Source organism: Macaca fascicularis, chromosome 18, assembly GCF_037993035.2.
Source record: "Macaca fascicularis isolate 582-1 chromosome 18, T2T-MFA8v1.1".
Classification (NCBI taxonomy): Eukaryota; Metazoa; Chordata; class Mammalia; order Primates; family Cercopithecidae; genus Macaca; species Macaca fascicularis.
Genome location: NC_088392.1, coordinates 18,255,384 through 18,277,288, shown reverse-complemented (window position 1 = coordinate 18,277,288; position 21,905 = coordinate 18,255,384). Strand labels below are relative to the sequence as shown.

The 21,905-nt window shown below is 43.2% G+C and overlaps 1 protein-coding gene across 12 annotated transcripts in view; it reads left to right on the top strand.

The window, feature by feature from the left end:
• ZCCHC2 (zinc finger CCHC-type containing 2) overlaps nucleotides 1–20,034 on the top strand; it is a 66,067-nt gene extending 46,033 nt beyond the window's left edge. For 3 of the 12 annotated variants that reach the window (XR_286149.4, XR_012427087.1, XR_012427088.1), the window contains 4 exons: nucleotides 4,772–4,900; nucleotides 8,673–10,166; nucleotides 11,142–11,282; nucleotides 17,736–20,034. Coding sequence is in view for 8 of the 12 variants with exons in the window: in XM_015439657.4 (XP_015295143.2) it covers nucleotides 4,757–4,900; nucleotides 8,673–10,166; nucleotides 11,142–11,209 (1,706 nt within the window). In the remaining 4 variants the exon portion in view is untranslated. Of the gene's footprint in view, nucleotides 1–4,756; nucleotides 4,901–8,672; nucleotides 10,167–11,141; nucleotides 13,201–17,735 lie in introns of those variants that run through there. The other 9 variants (XM_005586526.3, XM_074022351.1, XM_074022353.1 and 6 more) reach the window with 5 other exon arrangements.
• Nucleotides 20,035–21,905: the final 1,871 nt, after the last annotated feature.

Here is a 21,905-nt window from a genome sequence, read left to right as displayed (position 1 = left end):
CATTTGACTTGAGAAGTGCCCTTCTATAGCTTCAATGATTTTGTTTATCTTTACTATTAATTATAACAATTAAAAAAGAATAAGAGCACGCAGACCTCTAGAAAAATGTTTTATCCCTGGATGCCCCTGACACATTTATGTAGTGATCCCACAAATGTGATATTTTAATTTAAATGTTATTCTAATATTAGTACATTCAGTTGTGATGTAATACGAATAACCAGAATCAATTTCTTAAAAGTTTTGAGTATGTTTTTAAACTGTATATTTGTATAGAAAGACTGAATAGTGATGAAAGAAAAATGGTTACCTTTCGAATCTAAAATCATCTGGGCCAGACACGGTGGCTCACACCTATAATCCCAGCACTTTGAGAGGCCAAGGTGAGCGAATCACCTGAGGTCAGGAGCTCAAGACCAGCCTGGCCAACATGATGAAATCCTGTCTCTACTAAATATACAAAAATTAACTGGGCGTGGTGGTGGGCGCCTGTAATCCCAGCTACTGGGGAGGCTAAGGCAGGAGAGTTGCCTGAACCCGGGAAGTGGAGGTTGCAGTGAGCCAAGACTGCGCCATTGCACTCCAGCCTGGGCAACAAGAGTGAAACTCCATCTCAAAAAATAATAATAAATTAAAAAATAACATCATCTGGCCAACTCATTGAATCACTGGAAGTGGGGGTAAAATAACATGGACAAAACCCATCTTGTCTGTAGAAGGATCATGTAACACTTTACTGTCGCTGAGGTTCCCTCTGGTGGTGATGGCAGCATAACAGAGGAGGAAAACACTAAATGCGGAAGACAGAAGTCTGTCGGTGGACATTTGGAGATTGATTCTGACGGCCCTCCCTGTCTCTGTTCCTTCTCTTTCTAGTTCATTTTCCATATTGCTGCCATGTTTGTTTTCTAAAATACCATTTTCTGAATGAAATTCCTGCCCTCCATAAGATCACTCTGTCTCTTGTCTCACAGTGTTTGGGAACTACTGCTCACTAAAGAAGTTTGCAGCTGTTTTTTCCGTGTTAGCCCATTTCCAGAGGAGAAGCACATGGACTTTGGTCAGAGACAGCTATGGGTTTGAGTGTTGTGCTCCCCCAGTTTTTTAAGCATGCAACCTCTCTGACGCGTTTGTTTGCTCATTTGTAAAACAGGAGTAATGCTTGCTTGAGCAGATTGTAGGAATTACATGTAAAAACATGAAGAGCATTTTCCTAGTTCCAAGTACCTAGGTGTTCAGTGCAGCAATTTAGTTCCTTTTCCCTGTTGTAATAAATTAGAGGGAAACATACGTTGTATAGGTTAAGAACTTTGTAACAGCATCACAAACTCTCATTCATTTTTTTCCTTAATTTTCAAGTATTATGAAAATAACCTCAGCATATTTAAGTTCAGTTTTATCTATTTTCTCCTCTGTATCTGTCACCGATTTGTATGTATTTTCATTTATAGAATGACTGTGAATGAAATATTTTTTGTACAGCTTGTCTCATTGATGTCGAATGCAGCACAGATATATGCCAATTCCAACTTTTAAAAAAACCCTTGGTGTATTAATTTTTCTTTGAAATATTAAGGCACCAAGGAAGAATTGTCTTTAAGCATTCAGTAAACTCAGTACGTGCGCAAGGATTTGTTTATGGAACAATAGCTCATGTCATAAATTGGAGAGACATTGTCTTGAAGCTGAAAATACTGAGTCTTTCAGGTTGTTTGGATCTTTAAATAATAATACGTTTTAGCTTAAGATTTGTATTTTACTTCTTAAAAGTTTATTATTTTATTTTATTTATTTATTTATTTTTGAGATGGAGTCTCGCTGTGTCCCCGAGGCTGGAGTGCAGTGGTGCGATCTCGGCTCACTGCAAGCTCCACCTCCCGGGTTCACGCCATTCTCCTGCCTCAGCCTCCCAAGCAGCTGGGACTGCAGGCTCCCACCACCATGCCTGGCTAATTTTTTTGTGTGTTTTTACATAACATAAATAGAGACAGGGTTTCACTGTGTTAGCCAAGTTGATCTCTATCTCCTGATCTCGTGATCCGCCCACCTCAGCCTCCCAAAGTGCTGGGATTACAGGTGTGAGCCACTGCGCCCAGCCTAAAAGTTTATTATTAAATGTAAATTTTAACTTCTGTTTTGAGTTATGTTATGTTATACAGTTATGTAGCTTAGAATTTCAAAAGGAAACAAAGATGGCGCTCAGCCCTCCTCCATGCTGGCTCCTGCCACGACGCAGTCAGTGCCATCAGTTGTCTGTGTTGTTGGAGTGTCTTTTCTGTTAAAACCCAAGCTTTCTGTCTGTCTTCTGAAGAGGTGCGTATAGAGCGTTAAGAATGCTCACCTTGGCCAGGCACGGTGGCTCACGCCTGTAATCCCAGCACTTCGGAGGCCAGGGCCGCTGGATCACTTGAGGTCAGGAGTTTGAGACCAGCCCGGCCATCATGGTGAAACCCTGTCTCTACTAAAAATATAAAAATTAGCGAGGTGTGGTGGCGCACACTTGTAGTCCCAGCTACTCGGGAGACTGAGGCAGGAGAATCACTTGAACTCGAGACGTGGAGGTTGCAGAGAGCCGAGATTGCGCCACTGCACTCCAGCCGGGGCAACAGAATGAGACTCCGTCTCAAAAAAAAAAAAAAAAATGCCCATCATTGTAGTTTATTGCCCAGTGTTTCCTCCACCCCACTCTTCTATTGCCAATTGTGGCACCAAAAAGTCTAGAGGGAAATGAGATGGTTGATCTCTCAGTTTCTTGTAAAAGATTTAGGTCTCTAGCTTCCTTTAATATCGCAGGTGAAATATGTGGTTCTATTGCCTATGATTTATCTAAATGGGTCTTAACTCTGTAACAGACTTCTGTTGTTTATAATTACCAGTAACCGGTATTTTTAGTGTTAGAATAGTGGTTTCTGTTTTAAATTTTGTTTTTGTCATCTTTATTATGTACAAGACCCTTTATCATTGAGACATGACAAATTCAAAGTTTGTGTGTCTTTTTAAAAGGGCAATTTGTGGAGTATCCTTTTTCATAATTGGTCTGGCTTCACTTTCCACATCCCCTGAATCTCTAGAGGATCACATAATTTCTGATTATTAAAGTTCTTGAGGTATTACACAATTCTGAAGTACCTTCTGAATTATCAAAAAAAGATTGTTTAGTATAGATTTAGATTTATGTATTCAGTTCTTTGGAAGCTGCGGTTTTGTATGTGGCAGTTGATTAGAATATTCACCAGCTTGCACAGTGTAAATAAAAATAGTTTTGTAAATTACACCCTTTGGAGAGGTAGCTGCTTTTTTTAAAAACATACTCTGAAATTTGCTCTTTGAACTGTAGTCTACTGTAGTTTCACTGTCTGTGTTTTGATGAACGCTACCCCGAGGTTCCTTTCCAGTCCATTTCTAGTTTGAGAATATCCCCAAATCTTTGATTCTCTTCATCTTGGATTGTTCATTTTGTTATATGCTGGTTGAGATATTTATATGCAAGACTTCCATGCAAGTTCTATAGGTTTCATCATTAGTCCAATTTAATGACAACTTGTTTGGCCACTATGGTCCATTAGTTTGTCTTCAAGCAGCCATTGGTGTTGACTTGCATCCCTTTAGTCGCCTTACTGATGGGTCATTCAGGGCCTATTACTGTGTAGGTTTCCTCCATGTTACTTTTCTGTGAAATTATTACTTGCCTAGGAACTCCTCTGCCACTTTCCTTGTAGACTCATATGATTTTGTGCAGTTTTCCCTTGGAAGTTTGACATTTATTACTCAGAAGGAATTTAGCAACATCAGCATTCCTAATGACTTTATTTTTCTTCAATATTCATCTCACATTTGCGTGACTGAGCTCATGTTTAACAGTTTTAGCGCTGTTACAAGTTTATCCCAGCCAAAAGCCACAGGTTAGCCGCCTGAATTGCTCATTATGCAAATTGTGCCTTTTCTCTGACACATATTTTGCCCAGGCAATTAATATGCATTATCTTTTACTGGTTCTACCGGTTGCCACAGAAATGATTCAGTAATCTACAGTTCTTAAGAGCCCTCTGGAATCCCTGATTTGGGGATTTATATACCAAAGATATGTTGAATGCTTGCTGTAAGGCAGAATTATGCTAGCTACTGGGTTTACAGAGATAAGATAATATTTCCCTAAGTCAGGGGCACTATAGGAAAAAAAAAATCCACAGTGTGTATCTCTTGTCCAATACTAGATACAACAATAGTCCCTCCTTATGTGCTCAAAACAGATACAGCTAGTTGGTCATGGCAGGTCCTGTCACCACCTCATACTACCTTAGTATAAGCTTGAACTTGGCAGAACTCAAGATATTACTCAGTCTACTAGATGGGAAGCATTTTATTATTTTAAATACTCCAAGTAATTGTTATTGAGTAGGCATTTTGGCAGCCCTTTTCTTGAATTCTTTTAAAGAATGAATATTCCAGCAAGCTCTGAGGAGTTAAAATATCTAGACTTAGAAAGTAGCTCAAAGTGATATTGGACAGACCCTGCAACCAACCTTAACTCTTTTTTTCTTTGAAGTCAGTAAGAATGACTTATTCTGTGCATTGTTTTAAAAATATATTTATCAAGCATTATCTATTAAAATTATAATTTAATCAGTTTATATCAAGGACAAGCTTTTTTAGATGATTGTGGGGAAACTGAAGAAAATATTTAGAGCTAAAATTAATTTCTAATGATTCAACTTAGAAATTAATTTAAAATGACTTAATATGATTTTTTTAACAGTGTTGTTATTTTTAGATGTGAATTTGGACATTGGCTCTGGACATGACACATGTGGAGAAACATCTTCAGAGAGTTACAGTTCTCCATCTAGTCCCCGACACGATGGAAGAGAAAGTTTTGAAAGTGAAGAAGAGAAAGACAGAGGTTTGCTCTTTGAAATGGGAGTATTGTTGGCATGGCGAGGGTGGGGGAGTGGAGGGAAATGTGTGTTGTTTCTTCATGTCAAAGTCAAACAAGGAATTTTATGATCCTATAAATGCCATTAACTGATTTTAAATGTAAAATTGATATAAAGGGCATCATATAGATAATTGCCTTAGAAATTCCTAGCAATGTTAATTTGGTAAACATATTTCACTGCATATGAAGTTAAATAGGATGAAGACAGGATCATAATGAGGTAGAGTTAGTGCAGAAAGAAGGAAAATGCGTGTGTTGTTAGATGCATATGTATGTTTATGCTCTTGACATCCTCTCGATGGACCCTTTTACCATTTTAGGATATCCTTTGTCTCTACTAACAATTTTTGTCTTAAAGTCTATTTTGTCTGATAATAGTATAGTCAATCCAGCATTTTTCTAGGTACTGCTTGCACAGTGTTTCGTTTTCTATCCTTTTACTTTAAACCTATTTGTTGTGTCTTTAAATACAAAATGTGTCTGTTGTAGACAACATATAGTTAGATTATGGTTTTTTATTCATTCTGCCGATCTCTGCTATTTGTCCATTTACATTTAATGTAATTACTAATAAGGTAGGTTTTACATCTGCCATTTTGTTGTTTTCTCTGTGTATTATGTCTTCAGTTCCTCCGTGCACAGAGGCTTAAAATCAGCCAGCAGTGATTGCTTAGGGCCTTCTCAGGTCTGCCTTGGGAGGGCATATAACTATAGGCGTGAGCAAAACCTTTTAGGTTCCCAGGAATATATTAAAGCTTTTTGAAGCCTCCTGTAACCATCTTATTCCCCAGTTTTTCATTTTAAGTTTTCTGGTTAGCTCTTCTTAGCCCCAGCTAGTATACATCGTTAAACAGTTGCTTCTGACTAATTATGACAAATGTCCTGTGGGTAAGAGGCTATAATGCAGAGTGAGCACTCGCTGCTGGACAGTCAAATGGTGACAGTTTGGTGGTGGGGCTTTTGGGGAACTCCAGACCCATACTCCTAATGGCTGCTGGGTTTTGTAGCTACTACTGAAGAGAGAGAGTTTGCACTGATTTCAGAAATTGAGGGACAAGTCATTTACAGGTCTGTTTTAGAGCTGGAGAAAGGGGGAGTGGAAGTAGGACAAGGAGAAAATGCCTTGAGGTTTTCTGTTCTTACAGATTGAGCTATTTTTCTTGAATAAACACTTCTCAGAGTGTTGTAAGCCTTTAATTTCCAGAATTTTGAAAAAGTTGGTTATTTGACAGTTTTTGCTAGGGTTTTCCTTGCTTTTATGAAAGAGTGGCTTATTAGAGGTCTTATTCTACCATTCTGGTCTGGAGGTGAGGTCTCCTTTAAAATGTGTATGTTGAATGCATGATGACAACATCTGATTGGTAACACCTTGGTTACAAGGTGGACTCATGCTGGTGGGCAGTATCAGGTTACTTCTCGTGGTCCACCTACAGATTAAGATTCTTACCACATATTGTTTCAGCCAAGTGTGGTTTCTTCCTGGACAGTCTGCAGCTCTCTGGGACCTTAGCTTCTTTTTGTGTTGTGGTATCAGGCTGTGTCTTAGGGAGCTATGCTATGGTGTTGCTACATCACATACAATTAAAGTCAGTCTTTACTTTGCAGTGACTTTGTAGTCATACCAAATGTAGCATAGTTACTGTACCACCAGTTCTTCTAACCTGAGGCAACACTGTACTTCTGATCTGCAGTTTCCTTGTGAAAGAAAAAAAAAATGAAAACCACCTTTCACCGAGCTATTGTGAAGCTTAAATGAGAGGATTTTTTTGTTCTTCTTCTTTTTTTTTTTTTTTTTTAAATTTATGAGACAGAGTCTTGCTGTGTTGCCCAGGCTGGTCTTGGACTCCTGGCTCAAGTGATCCTCCTACCTTGGCCTCCCAAAACGTTGAGATTATAAGCATGAGCCACTGTGCCCAGCATTAAATGAGAGGATTTTTATGCCTTACCTAGAATAGACAAACTTTTTCAGTATGTTTCATTGTACATTTATGCTTGATTCTCTAGGATGTGCAGTGGCTCACACTGCAGATTTGGCCTTGTTGTCTGAAGTGTTAGTTTACATCTGTACACTTGGGTAATGGCAGCATCCCTCTTCTGCCATCAAATAGCATAAGTTGGAGGCCTGTGTTGAGGAACTTGGCTTTTTTCAAATAGGCTGTTACTGAATATGAAAGAACGGCTTAGGGCTGTCTTCACCCAAGGAAAATATCCATTATGGTAGAGAGCTTTGATCATTTTTAGAATTCTCGGTGGATGAAAAGGCTACTTTGAAAAGAGTGTGGGTGGCTTTGCTGTTGCTCTCCTGGGTAGTGATGGTATTCTGTTTGAGGCTTTACACTTTCCCAAATCAGTGCACAAAAGGGCGAGACATGTCCCAACATGTCTAGAGGAGTCTCAGGATGCTTAGAAAACCGATTGGGAACATTAAAAATCATGAGGCCATTTGCTATTAAACACATAGAAATTTAACTGACTTCTTTAAAAATGTTTCTGCTTCTTTTAGACTTAACATTTTTATCTTTGATTCTGCACTGGTGTGATGGTACAGATACAATGCCTTCAATAAGTTAGGATTTGGGGATAGTTTTTATTTTGCAAAGTTTAGCAAGAAATACCCCAATTATTAATCTATTAAGGGAAGTTTATGCTAGAACCATTCACTCTTTGAGTTTCTTCTAATATAAATTAAAACAATTGAATTAGTAACACTTGATATGCTTGTGTCAATAAGTAGCTTTCATTTAATCTTTCTTCAGGAAGATGAATTTGTTTTTAGTGTTCTGTTTGAAAACTTTTTAGCATCTTAAGCTGAATATAGCCAGTTCGTACCTTAATGAATACAAATATTTTAAGTACCTAGTGCAATTCAGCTTATCCATACAAGCAGAAAGATTTTTAAATAGGCACTACATTCTAATGGAATGGTCTGTGTATACATCAATACAGTGTCTGGGTCTATGATGTTTAAACATTGTGAATCAGATTTTATCCTTGTCCCCTTTATACCAAAAGTCAGGACATCCCCTGAAGGCTAGGTCAACACTATTTCTGTACACAGGCGTAAGCTGATGCAGGAGTAGTAGCCGATGCAGTGTTGTTTGTATTTGCTGTTTTGATTTTGGAGAAATTGCCACACTCTCCTATTCCTCTGTTTCTTGTGTTCTAGCATATTTGTTTTATGATTAATAGTAGCTTTAAATTTTCCTCCCCCATTGAAATATTTAGTATTAAGAATATTGACTCCATTCTAAAAAAACAAAACCTTTTCTGTTCCCTACCTCTAGATATTTGAGTTAAATATTGTCTTGACTGAGCTCCTTGAAATTATATCATTTATCTGAGACAAATTGAAGAACTTGGGTTGGCAGTGCAGAATAAAAACCAAGTGGATTACCTGAAGTTTATTAAGGTTAAGAGTGTCTGATGCTGTTCTCAGAACAAAGGTGGTGGTACATAAATCTCTGTGCTTTATACTGCGTTTCATTCAGTCTCCAACTCACCTTTTACGTTTTGTTTTTCTGTTTATATCCCCATATTTTTAAAATAAAGCATTGATCTAATGATGACCCATAGGAAGCCAAAAGTTAAAGGGAGGTCAGCTCGGACAGTCAGGAGACATCACAGAGGGACACTTTCCAAACTTGACTGACTTTTGAGATATACTTAATGTTTATTTCTAGCAAGAAAGATGGGAGTTATGCTCGTGTTAATATCTCTTTATGTTTGCTTTCTTTAGACACAGACAGCAATTCTGAGGATTCTGGGAATCCATCAACAACTAGGTTTACAGGTTATGGTTCCGTCAACCAGACTGTCACTGTCAAGCCACCTGTTCAGATTGCTCCACTAGGAAATGAGAATGGAAACCTTTTAGAAGATCCCTTAAACTCACCCAAGTATCAGCATATTTCTTTTATGCCAACTTTACACTGTGTCATGCACAATGGTGCCCAGAAGTCTGACGTCGTCGTTCCTGCACCCAAACCCACTGATGGCAAAACCATAGGGATGCTTGTTCCTAGTCCTGTTGCTATTTCTGCAATAAGAGAGTCCGCAAATTCAACCCCCGTTGGAATACTAGGGCCAGCAGCTTCCACTGCAGAATCAGAAAAGCACCTCGAGTTACTGGCTTCCCCTTTACCTATTCCATCAACCTTCCTTCCACATAGTAGTACTCCCGCTTTGCATCTAACAGTTCAGAGGCTAAAGTTGCCACCACCACAGGGATCTTCTGAGAGCTGCACAGTTAACATCCCACAACAGCCACCCGGAAGTCTGAGCATCGGATCACCAAACACTGCCTTTATTCCTATCCATAACCCAGGTAGTTTCCCAGGCTCTCCTGTTGCTACCACGGACCCCATCACAAAATCTGCATCCCAAGTGGTAGGACTCAATCAAATGGTGCCTCAAATTGAGGGAAACACAGGGACAGTCCCTCAGCCTACCAATGTGAAGGTAGTTCTTCCAGCAGCTGGCCTCTCAGCTGCTCAGCCACCAGCTTCCTACCCCTTACCGGGCTCTCCCCTTGCTGCCGGCGTGTTACCCAGCCAGAACTCCAGTGTGCTCAGCACAGCAGCAACTTCTCCCCAGCCAGCGAGCGCAGGCATCAGCCAGGCCCAGGCGACTGTACCTCCCGCGGTTCCTACCCACACCCCAGGCCCTGCCCCGAGCCCGAGCCCTGCCTTGACACACAGTACCGCGCAGAGTGACAGCACGTCTTACATCAGTGCTGTGGGGAACACGAACGCTAATGGGACAGTAGGGCCACCACAGCAGATGGGCTCGGGTCCTTGTGGTTCTTGTGGGCGAAGGTGCAGCTGTGGGACCAATGGAAACCTTCAGCTAAATAGTTACTATTATCCTAATCCAATGCCTGGACCAATGTACCGAGTCCCTTCATTCTTTACTCTGCCATCCATTTGCAATGGCAGCTACCTCAACCAAGCACATCAGAGCAATGGAAACCAACTTCCTTTTTTTCTGCCTCAGACTCCATATGCAAATGGACTGGTACATGACCCAGTCATGGGGAGCCAAGCCAACTATGGCATGCAGCAGATGGCAGGATTTGGGAGATTCTATCCTGTATATCCAGCACCTAATGTAGTTGCCAACACCAGTGGTTCGGGGCCCAAGAAGAACGGGAATGTCTCATGTTACAATTGCGGTGTAAGCGGACACTATGCACAGGACTGTAAGCAGTCGTCCATGGAGGCCAATCAACAAGGTAATCACAGTAACTCCCAGAGGACTTGCTTTTGAGTTGACCCGTTTCTCCTTCCTTTCCTTATTGATCATGGGATTCTGTCGTAGCAGAAAGATCTGTTTGTGTTTTCATTTATGGATATTGTGTTTTCAGTGACAGATCATAAAATGCAACTGGAAAAACCTAGTGTAGACCCAGGTCACACAGAGCACAAGGAAGTTCAGAGGAATTCAGTTTCTAATTAAGGAATAAACTCTAAAGGCCCTTTTGAAGGAGTGTGATGGGAATTTGCATTCTGTAATGTTAAATCTCTTGCTTGCAGCACCTTTTTTTTTTTTTAAGCTACAATCCTGTTACATAGAGTAAGCAAAATTTTTAAATATTGAAAACCTAGGAAGTAATCTAGTCATCTGACATTAGGTTTTGAGTAACTATTTAGTATATCTGCATAACCAGATGCCTCAGGCCTATCTCCCCATGCTGCCCTTTTCCTTCCCAGCAAAAGTTTAAAAAAAAAACCAGAAACAAGGTCCAAGATTCTGTTGCATTTTACAGGAACAAAATAGTTCAGCACTATTTTGATTTGAGAGTAAAGGAATTTGAACGAAGTTTAATATTACTACCACCAGAAAGAAGAAAATGGTCATACCTATGTTTGAATAAGATACCAAATTTTGTGTCGACTTCAAACTGTTATTTTCACATGCATTTGGCCTTTGTCGTTTTGCCAAATCTTACCCAGAAACAAAAAAAGTCTTAAATTGGGAATGTATTCACTTGGCATTCTTAAAGAAAGAGAAGTTTGATAGCTTTTAGATTGAATTCAAAGCACAAACTTTACATTGCTGCTTAAAGTGAGCGGATTGGCCATTTGGAGTGGCACTAGAGCTGACGAAGGTGCCTTGTGGAGAGCATGTCCGTGTGGTAGCTTGTAATAGTGGTTTGTGATGACGTTTCCTTGTAAGCGGTGACTTAGTTCTGTCTTTCCCATTTTAGGCACTTACAGACTGAGATACGCACCTCCCCTCCCCCCTTCTAATGATACGTTGGATTCTGCAGACTGAAACGAGTAAAGCTTGCCTACTTAATACACTCAAGTGTGGGGAGTCATGGGGTGTGGAGGGGAGGAAAGGAAAGGTATTTTGTTTCTTTGTCTATACATTTCCTAGATTTCTATGCAGTTGGGATTTTTCATTTCTCTTGTACCAATGTCCAAAACAAGAAAGAATGCAATGCTTTTGAGCCTCTGGTCTCCTGGTTCAACAACAGGCTTCTATGTATGATACATGTAATTTAAACCCTCAGACAGACTATCGAAAGGAAAATGTTGGTGCGTGCTTTTTTTTTACACTGAATACTTGCTGTGTGCAATGTTTACTGAATCTTTAAAACTGTGTATTTGACCTTTTTTTTTTTTTACAACACTGGTGACAGTCATATGGTTTTGAAAAAAGAATTTTGCTTCTTCCCAGCTTTTCTCACTTTCACCCTAAACGACACTTTCCTCCCCAGCCAGCCTCACTCTGCCCCTGGCCGGCAGCAGGAACAGCCAGCAGTGCATTCACCCCACTTTTGTAAACTGCTCTGCGTATCAACCAAGAGCAGAATGTTTCACCCTAATCTTATGGGAGGAATCAAACTCCCAAAATAGTGTGTATATATGTAATAAACAGTGTCACGTAAATACATATATGCAGTGCTTGTTGTCCAAATAAAAATGAAAATAAGTGGAAGAGAGAGGAAGAAGTTAAACCATATGAAACTGAAAAAATATGACGTACGAAATGGACAAAAAGCTTTTTCTGAAACCAACTTTTTACTTCCATCATCCTTTTTTAGCCTGTTGCTTCAGAGAGACACAAAGTGAACACACTGGTGTGAATGTCGCTCTCTGTGTGCTTGTGTTTGTAATGGAAGTCTACAGCCAGTTTTACTTGTCTACCACCGTGTTGTGCTCAAAGAGACACTACTTGAGTAAAGATTTCTTCTTTCCCTATACCAACTGTTACAGTGTTACGTTGTGTTTAAAATGTGTATGGTTTATTGCAATCTGAACAGAGCTATGGGTTTCTACCATGTCAGGTTATTTGTTCCCTGTCTCTCGTAGCAAAGTCACTTTTATAACAGTTTACCACTATGCTTGATTATAATGTGAAAGACTGAATTCTGAGTGTGTTAAGATGGTATTAATCATGTCGGTGTCATGTCACTAAGTTTAATGCTGCTGTTTTTAAAAAAGAAAAGTTTTCTTAAAAAGCCAATCTATGTACTAAATTGCTTCCAGGTAATTTTTGATTTCCTAAAGTGCACTGAGGTTATCTGGAAGATTGGGTGTATTTTTTGGTGACTGCTGCATTCATCAGCAATGAACAGCTTCCACTGTATAGTCCTAGGGGTAAGGGGTTGGGGGTTTCATTTTCCATTCCTCAGCACAGAGCAGAAATGATGGATTTTTGTTGTGTAGAGTCACGTTGGTATGCAGCAGAGGAACGTCAACATTTGGTCTTGTTTCAGAAGCCTAACAGATTGCTAGACAAGAGAAAAAACTTGAAGAAAAAAGAAGCTTAATTTCATGCTTCATAAGTAGCATTTATATTTATAGCACCAATGTACATTTTGAAACTTTCTTTCAGGGGTGGGAGTTATGGGGAAGGGGTGGGTGTGAAGGGGTAGATGAAAGCTTTAATTTAGAAAGAAAGTTGGAGTAAAGGAAATTATTTTGATTAAATATATTTTATTTGATCTGGGTATTTTTGGACCACATTATTAAATTAATTGTTAAGCTGCAGTTGAGTTGTTCAAGTGAGAGTTTTGATAAGCCACGTATGGGCCGCATTGTGAATCACTTGCCAGTTGTACTTTATGGAGCTTATTTTATGATTTAAAATACTGTACTGTACATAGGAGGTATGTTACCTTCTCCTTATTTGTATGTTTACCATATACTTTGATATTTGAAATGTTATGTACTGGAAAGGCCACTTATATTTCTAGAACAGATTGGATTTTATGCAACCTTTTTTCCTTGAATTAACAGCAATAAAAAAATGAAAAACAGCTTAAGAATTGTGCCTCATTGTAAATTTTGTAAAAGTGGAGATAGGACATCATACATGGTGATTTTTTTTTTAAATTGTATTTATGTATGTAATTATCTTGGGGTCAGAATCAACCCATTTCCCTGCAGGGTGGGCAGTGAATCCCAAAGTTATTTACCATCTGGGTGTTCCTCAGTTCTTCCCCCAGATAACTTCTTTGTTTCTGAGACGGGGTCTTGCTCTGTCGCCCAGGTTGGAGTGCAGTGGTGCGATCTCAGCTCACTGCAAACTCCACCTCCCCGGGTTCAAGCGATTCTCCTGCCTCAGCCTCCTGAGTAGCTGAGATTACAGGTGTGCACCACCATGCCCAGCTAACTTTTGTATTTTTAGTAGAAACGGGGTTTCACCATGTTGGCCAGGCTGGTCTTGAACTCCTGACCTCAAGTGATCTGCCTGCCTCTGCCTCCCAAAGTGGTGGGATTACAGGCGTGAGCCACCGTTCCCAGCCTCCCAAATAACTTTATATAGAGGTCATCTGCGTGACCACTAGAGAAAGGGGGACTGTACTCCGTGAGTTGAGTGCTCGGCTGCGTGCCAAAGGCTATGGTAGCAATGAGGCAGAGTCCTTGTCAACCTTGAGCTTGTGTTTCCAGTTTAGGCCTTTACCCACCAAAAGTGTAAAGGACTCATTACTTTATCAACTTTGTTAGTGTGATTTTTTTAGCCAGGCCCCTCTCTCAGTATAATATGTATTATTTTTTATTTCATTGCTTATCTCGGCTATAATCCAGGCTCAAAGTTTTTAAGCGGTCGGTAGTTTGTAAGAGACGGTTGGGGGCCTGTGTGTGTTGCTCCACACCGACCTTGCAGCAGTCCCGGTGGCCAGCACCGTCCTGGGCCTCGGCCGTTCGTCAGGAGCCCACTAATGACTCTGCACTCTGGATCCAATTGGGTGGGCAGTGAGTTTGAAATGATTATAAATTCCCTGATTGTTTGCAGGGCACCAACTTTCCTTTTCAGCCAACAAATAATGCACCTATAGGTAACGTGTAAATCATGAACCCAGATTCACATTCACTAGCATGTCCCGTATCCTTAGCTATGCCTCCCTCTCCTTCCCCCACTACACTAAGGTAACCACTGCTCTAGATTGTGTTAGTCGTGTGTGTGTGTGTGTGTGTGAGAGAGAGTTTCGCTCTTGTCACCCAGGCTGGAGTGCAATGGCGTGATCTTGATTCACTGCAACGTCCACCTCCTGGGTTCAAGTGATTCTCCTGCCTCAGCCTCCCGAATAGCTGAGATTACAGGCATCCACCACCGCGCCCAGCCATTTTTTTTTGTATTTTTAGTAGAGAAGGGGTTTCACTATGTTGGCCAGGCTGGTCTTGAACTCCTAACCTCAGGTGATCCACCCACCTCGGCCTCCCAAAGTGCTGGGATTACAGGTGTGAGCCACTGCACCCGGCCTTGTGTTAGTCTTTTCCTTTTTTGTTTCCCCGCACACTGCTCCTAAATACAGTTTCTTTTTGCTTTTCTTGAGCTTTATAAGGATATCCTTTTGTGCCTAGTCTTCTGTGCCTGGCTCTGTTTATCTGATTTTGTGATTGTGATGTTATGTTCTTATATTTATTCATTTTCCCTACATTATAATAGTCTCATTTTGAGGAAGAATGTAATTTCTCCATTCTGTTGTGGACATTTGGGTGGTTTTAAATTTTTTCTGTTACAAACAAGGCTGCTGGGAACATTGTTGTCCCTGGTTCGTGTGTACACGAGTCCTCTAGGGCATCAAGCTGGGAGTGCAGCGGCTGGGGTTTAGGACATGCAGGTATTCAGTTTGCCAAGATTTGCAGTATTGTTTTCCAAGTGATTTACACTCGCACCAGCAATGTAGTAGGGACCCCTGAATGGGTATCCAGACCCCCTCCCGAGATGGTGTCAGCGCTGTGGAAGGTGGGGTAGACCCTCCCGAGATGGTAGCGCTGTGGAAGGCGGGGTGGGGGATGCATTTGCAACCTAGGTCTTTGCATCTAGAAAGAGCCCCAGGGTGGGGTCAGCGTGGAGAGTCACCTTGGGGAAGGGGACGCAGGCTGGGCAGGAACAAAAATGACAGCAGTGTGTGGCTGGGGATGTGGGGGAAGGAGATACAGCCATAGCAGAGGGAAAATCATAAAGGAGTTTCAAGCTTTGTGGGTACAGTAGGTAAAATGGGATCAGACTGGAGAATCTGGAGTTGGTTGAATGAAAAATGGGAAGTTTCCAAGTTTTGAATAGAGGGAAAACACTGACAATGGTATTTGAGGAAATCCTCAGGTGGTTAAGGAAAGAGAGCCTGGAGGCTGAAAGACGGGCTAGGCATGGCCAGGAGGACCCGAGACTAAGGTGTTGGCCGTAGGAAGGCCCTTTTAGAAAGGGATGGAAGAGACAGGTAGAAGGAACCTTGAGGCTCTGAACTTTATTTTCCCTAGATGTAAAATGAGAATGTCTCTTTCAAATTACGTTTCAGTGGCCGGGCACAGTGGCTCACTCCTGTAATCCCAACACTTTGGGAGGCCAAGGTGGGTGGATCACTTAAGGTCAGGAGTTTGAGACCAGCGCGACCAATATGTTGAAACCCCGTCTCTACTAAAAACACAAAAACTTAGCTGGGCATGGTGGCGAGTGCCTGTAGTCCCAGCTACTCAGGAGGCTGAGGTGGGAGAATCGCTTGAACCCGGGAGGCGGAGGTTGCAGTGAGCCGAGATCACACCGCTGCACTCCAGCCTGGGTGACAGACTTCATCTCAAATAAATAAATAATGGCTCTGAAGGTTAAATAATCTATGGGAAAGGTCTGACATAATAAATAATCTATAAACTATGGGAAAGGTCTGGCACTGAGAAGCCACTCAAATTCTAGTTGAATTCAATTTTGATGAACAGGGAGATTGCAATACTATTTTAAGAGACAGGGCCAGCCAGGCACAGTGGCTCACACCTGTAATCCCAATACTTCAGGAGGCCAAGGCCTCGGGCAGATCGCTTGAGCCCAAGAATTCAAGACCAGCCTGAGCAGCATGACGAAACCCCATCTCTACAAAAAAATACAAAAACTAGCTGGTTGTGGTGGTCTATGCCTGTAGTCCCAGCTACTCGGGAGGCAGGGGCAGGAGGTTCGCTTGAGCCCAGCAGGCAGAGTCTGCAGTGAACCAAGATCATGCCACTGCACTCGAACCTGGGTGATGGAGTGAGACCGTGTCTTTTTTTTCCTTAATAAAAGGGAAAATGTGGAGGAGAACAGGTTTGGGTAGGAGTTATGGCAGTGATTCTTTGGATGGTGAGGAACCTAGCAAACATAGCTCTTCATTAGACTAAGATTAGTTAATTTTGCTCTATGCACTGATAAAGGATATAGAAGCTATTCCTTGCCCTCACAGATTAAACCTAGTTGGAGAGCTTGCCAGTTAATGGTACGTATGGACTGTACAGACGTGCCGAGTCGTACAGCCATGATTATTCAGTACCAAAGTAAAAGTTCATGGCAAGGCAAATCTACATTTCATTTTTTATGTAAGCACTAAGAATCAAATGTTTCTGAGAAGGCTCCGGAGATGACAAAGCACGGTGTGAAATACCTGTTTTCTGAACAGGCAGCACCTAGTACTCAGCAGCACCATCCATTTGGGCTTGGAAGACACCGTTTTCAGTTCTCCATACTGAATACAAAAGCATTCTAAGGTGAAGGCAGTGAGACCCTATGGAGGCAAGCTGTGACAATGGTTCCACCCCATGACACTCCCATAATCTTACAAGAAGAAAGAAAAAATACCCCCCTCCACCCAACCCCACCCCACCAAGAGGGCTCGCTGATTTCCAGAGCAGTGAGTTTTGAGGTGTGAGACATGAAGTAAAGAAAGGGGATCCCTGTCTGGAAATGTGGTCACGACATCTCTACACCTTCCTCTCCTTAGGGGGCAAGACCAGCTGTTAAAGGATGAGGGGCTCTGGGGTCCCAGGGCTGAGAGGCAGGTGTCAGCTCGGGGCGGAGGGAGCTGGAGTGCCCTCACCCCTTCAGATGACCCTGTGCAGAGAGAGGACAGGCCAGGGCGGGCAACCTTGTCTTTCCCTGGATGCTCGTTGACATACTGGCTTTGCACAGGGTGCATTCCTAAGGTCAGTCTATTACTGCTGCTTACAGCTGTTGTGCCTGTCCATGCAAAATTTACCTAATTCCTCAATGCTGTCCTCTGTTGTAAACCCCCTGAATTGGAACATGGGTGCACATCACCTGAGCTCTGTGTGTGTATGCAAATGTTTATCAATTGTGGGAGCTTTGGAATTTGGGGGGTTCGGGGCTTCCTCTTGTCTGTTCTGTAATGGGGGGCACATCACACGTGTGGGGACCAGAGACCTTTCCTTCACGCAGTCACCGCCACCTGCAGAGAATGCGGGCCGTGGTCACCAGAAGCCCTCAATCCCATGATCTTGTTTTGCTCTTTGAAATGTGGCGGTGGGAGTTGTGGCGAGGTGGGGGGTTGGGTGGTTCTTCATTGTTTTTCTTTTTCCTCTTGCAGTTCCAATTTGAGCCGCTGTGAAAAAGGCCTCCAGCAGCCTCTCAGCAGAAGAGATTGCTCATTGGAACGCAATGCCACCTGGTGGGGGACGAGGACAGTGCGAGCAAGCAGGTGTTACTTCCTACTGACCTCATTTAGAGAACATTAAACGTAAGAGAGAACATTTGGGGTTGTAAGCCTGTGCCCAAAACCTTAAAGAATGCAGGCAGCTGGCCATAAAAGCAACTTGAGCAATGCCCTCATTCAGCCGTCGAAATCTCAGTTCGTGTGTAAGCACTTTAAAGTTTCCTCTGCACTTTTCCTGTGTTCATTTGGTCATCACAGCTGTGAAGTGGGCTGGGAATTTTTCCCCTCGTTTTATGGGAGAGGAATTTTGGGTTCAGCGAGACGAAGTGCTGCAGACTGGCCCATGATGACGCTCAGGCCTCTGCTTGAAGTTGGTGCTCACTTCCCGGCACCACGTCCTGCCCCCACAGGTGCTTCTGGCAAGGAACTGTGTAAGATGATAGGAAGCCACAGGCGGGATGGCCGTGTGCTTTCTGGTCTAAGGAGGGCTGGACCAGGTCGTGGGCACACGTGGAACACACACCACGTCCTATCCCATAGCGAGGCCTCTTTCATGTGGCTCTCGAAGGATTTGAGGACACGGGAGGGTGAAAAGTTTCCAGAGAGAAATATTCAGGACTTTTAGAACTAGGCTTTCAAAAGCATTTGCCTGTCAGATAAATTCAGGTGGCATCAGTGCAGATTTTAAATGTGTACAGATACCCCCACTCGCACACTGAGTTGTGCTTCACTCAAGTTTTGTGCACGGAGTATTCCATTAGATCTAATGAAGCAGTGGGGCAAGCAGAAAGGAGAGGTGACTACTGATGTTTTTAAAGCTCTGACAGTCACGTATAGATTGTCCCAAGTACCCCTTCGGCCTGCTGCCCCCAAGACACTCCAAAGGCAAAGATGGATGGTGACAAAGTAACCTGCACACAGAAACAAGAACAGCCACCCCCCACCCCAACAAGCCCTGCTGAAAGTGAAGAATGCCACCAGGCTGCCTGGCAGTTACTGAGTGCTTATTCCTGCTAGCCTACTGGACTCACATCGTATTTGTTACATGGTAACTTAACTGTACCTTCCATGCCTTCACAAAATCAATTGTACAAGAGAAGGCACCCACCACAGTCCATGTGACCTTTCTCAGTCTGATTTACATAGTGGGGATGGTGACACTCGCTTTGTAGAGTGGTTGCACAGATTGAACCTGGCAAACAGACATAAAGCACTCAATGTCTGACACATAGTGAGCTCTCAAGAAGTTTGTCATGCAGGTGACACTTGAATGCCCAGTATGGGCCATACATCATCAGCTCATTTCAACCCCCACAGCCCTGTGAGGGAGGAACTCCACCCCATTTTACAGTTAGGGAAATTGAGGCACAAAGGCTAAGAGTTGGTATTTAAGGACACAGAACGATCGGGTGATGGTGAGCCCAGGCAGTGTGGCGACAAGGTTGCTGCCCCACGCCGCCTCTGTCTGTTTCGTGGGTATGTCGGTTTGAGGTGCAGGCAGCCCTGCACTGGCATTCAGCAGGCAGGACTCCCGGGCAGGCTCTTCTGCGAACACTCATGGGCCACCAGCCCTTTCTAGAGCTTTCCTTTTTTTTTTTTTTTTTTTACTTGAAAGCTATGTGAATGGTTGGTAAATTGGTGTAAAAATGGAACTAAGTCTTAATCTCGAAAGTTCCGTTCAGTTCTAAAATTCTGTGAATTGAAGCCTACTTTCTCACTTTAAATGATTATTGGGTTTCCAGTTCTTTTATCTTTACGCTTTCTGATTGAAGTGATTTGAAGTTCTTATTCTGTGTGTTGGGGAGCACAACCCGTCACAGCGTGGCGGTGGGATGGGAGACCGACGTTCGGCCGGCCGGTCACTAGGGGGCAGCATCGCACGGGGCTGGCTGTCTCTGGCCTTAGGGAGCAGTTTCTGCCCCTCCTGCTCGTCAGAAAATCTCTGCCTCCTCTCTGCTTGCATGTGTAAAGTTTTCATTTTCTGGGGCTTTTTAGTCAAAAAAATAAAGCTGTATGACTTAGTGCCGAAGGATATGAGTTAGGCGTAGCTCTCAGGTTGCCAGCATAAACCAAGGGGCATCAACCTACCACCCACAAGCTAAGAACGGTGTTTGCATCTTGACATGGTTGAAAAAGGAAAAAGAATGTTTAATGACACGTGAAAATCACATGAAATTCAAATTTCAATGTCTGCAAATAAAGTGCATTAGCACATGGTCCTCTTGCTTCTCTACATGTTGTCTGTGGGTGCTTTGTCTTATCTCAGCAAAGTGGAATAACTGGGACGGAGGCGCTATGGCCCTCGAAGCCTAAAATATTTGCCGTCTGTCCCTTACAGAGAAAGCTTGCCATAATGAAGAAAGATGCACTTCTTATTATCTTGAAGGTCCTGATTTTCTGGGAGGAGGCGCTCGTGCCCTCCTTTTCGGGCTCTGCTTTCTTGGCGCAGTCAGTAGTGTCTGGCGCTTAAGAAGGCACAGAGGCTAAGAGTGGGTGAAGTGAGCCCAGGCAGTGTGCGGCACTGAGCGCTTAGGAAGTTGCTGGCTCTTGTGCACAGTCATTCAGCAAGTCTTGGCTGGGAGCTCAGCCTAGCGAGAGGCGTCCTAGCACCAAGGATCAGAAAGAATGGAGAGGGGAATGGGGGAAGGATTTTTCCAAGGGCGTATTTCAGTTGAGACAAGAAGGAAGAAGTGAGATTTTCCTTAGTGAAGAGGTGAGAGATGGCAAAGGAAACAGCATCGCCCAAGGTGCTTCTGGGAAGAGTGACTAATGGAGAGCGCGCTGGGTGGGGGAATGAAAGACTCCAGGTCCTGCTGCGGGAGCTGGGAGGCGGGGTGGCCCGGAGACAGGCGGGACAGGCAGGGGCTGAAGGCCCCCGCTTAACCGCAGGAGGGAGCCAGGAGAAGTGGATCTGAGGGAAACCTCCCCTGTACACAGGCTGCATTGGTGGTGCCTGAGGGCATCTGGAAGACCGCGGTTGAGAGTGGTTGTTGGGTCACTTGCAGCAGTCCCCATGGGCTTCAGTGAAAAGACAGACTCCTTGACTCTCCCTCTTCCCAAACACATTCCTACAGAGTGGAAGTTCCAGAGAAAACACAGCCATCAAAGAAGGTTGAAAGTGAGAATTAGAGACACTGGAGAAGATCAAGAGAATGTGCAAAAAAAAAAAAAAAAAAAAAAAAAAAAAAATCAATAAAAGATTTCAAGAATGAAATGGCTGTTGTGGTGACATGCATTAGAGATAAAGAATTATTCCACGGGGTCACTGAAGCTAAGAAGACAGGTGTTGGGGGATGGGGACAGCAGGGTGGGGGGATGAGGACAGGGTTGGAGGAAGTTGCCTAGGCAGATGGAGCTGTGAAGGCGGAGTTGTCCGTTGTACTTGGGGCCGCGGGGGATGGCCTGATGGTGTCCTTTATCCTGGTGACATGGGGGGAGGCAGGCACTGAGCAGAGGGACCAAGGTCTGGAACTGCCGCTTGGATCAGGGAGCCGAGGGGCCCTGAGTAAAACTCCCAGCATCCCTGAGGGTCCACTGAGGTTGAAACCATGGATTTGAGGTGTGGCCAATGACAAAACACAGCTTAGAAATCATTTTTTTCTAATGATGTAGAAAGCTGAGGCAAGAGAAGGGTTAGGTTGATTTGGGATGGAGATGTGCAGGTTCCCTGCAAAGATTTTGTGTTGAGTTCACTGCCCTTGCTAATTCAACTACCCTTTTTGGGCTTTCACTTCTCCTATCACTCTCCCCGCAAACCCATTTCTATCTCTGCTACGAGTCGAATGCCTTGTTAGGGGTGCTGCTTCCAGCTCCCAGGGTTGCAAGTCTGCACCCTGCATGCCTGTTCCCTGCAGCCACATTGGGCCCATCCCAAGGGTCCTGCTGCCTCCAGGCCTCTTGGGTCTTCACTTTTTCCAATCTCTTGTTTTGGTCCCAACTTCTAGGTCCCTGTTCCCAGATTAAGTGGGGAAGGGACTTGCCCCAGGAGTCCCAAATCTTGTCCACGAGACACTGATAAATCTCTGGTAACTCACATCAATCAAACCAGAGACAGAAAAGAGTTCCCTAGGCAGGTCAAGGCAGTGGTTTTTCTACCTAGACAGT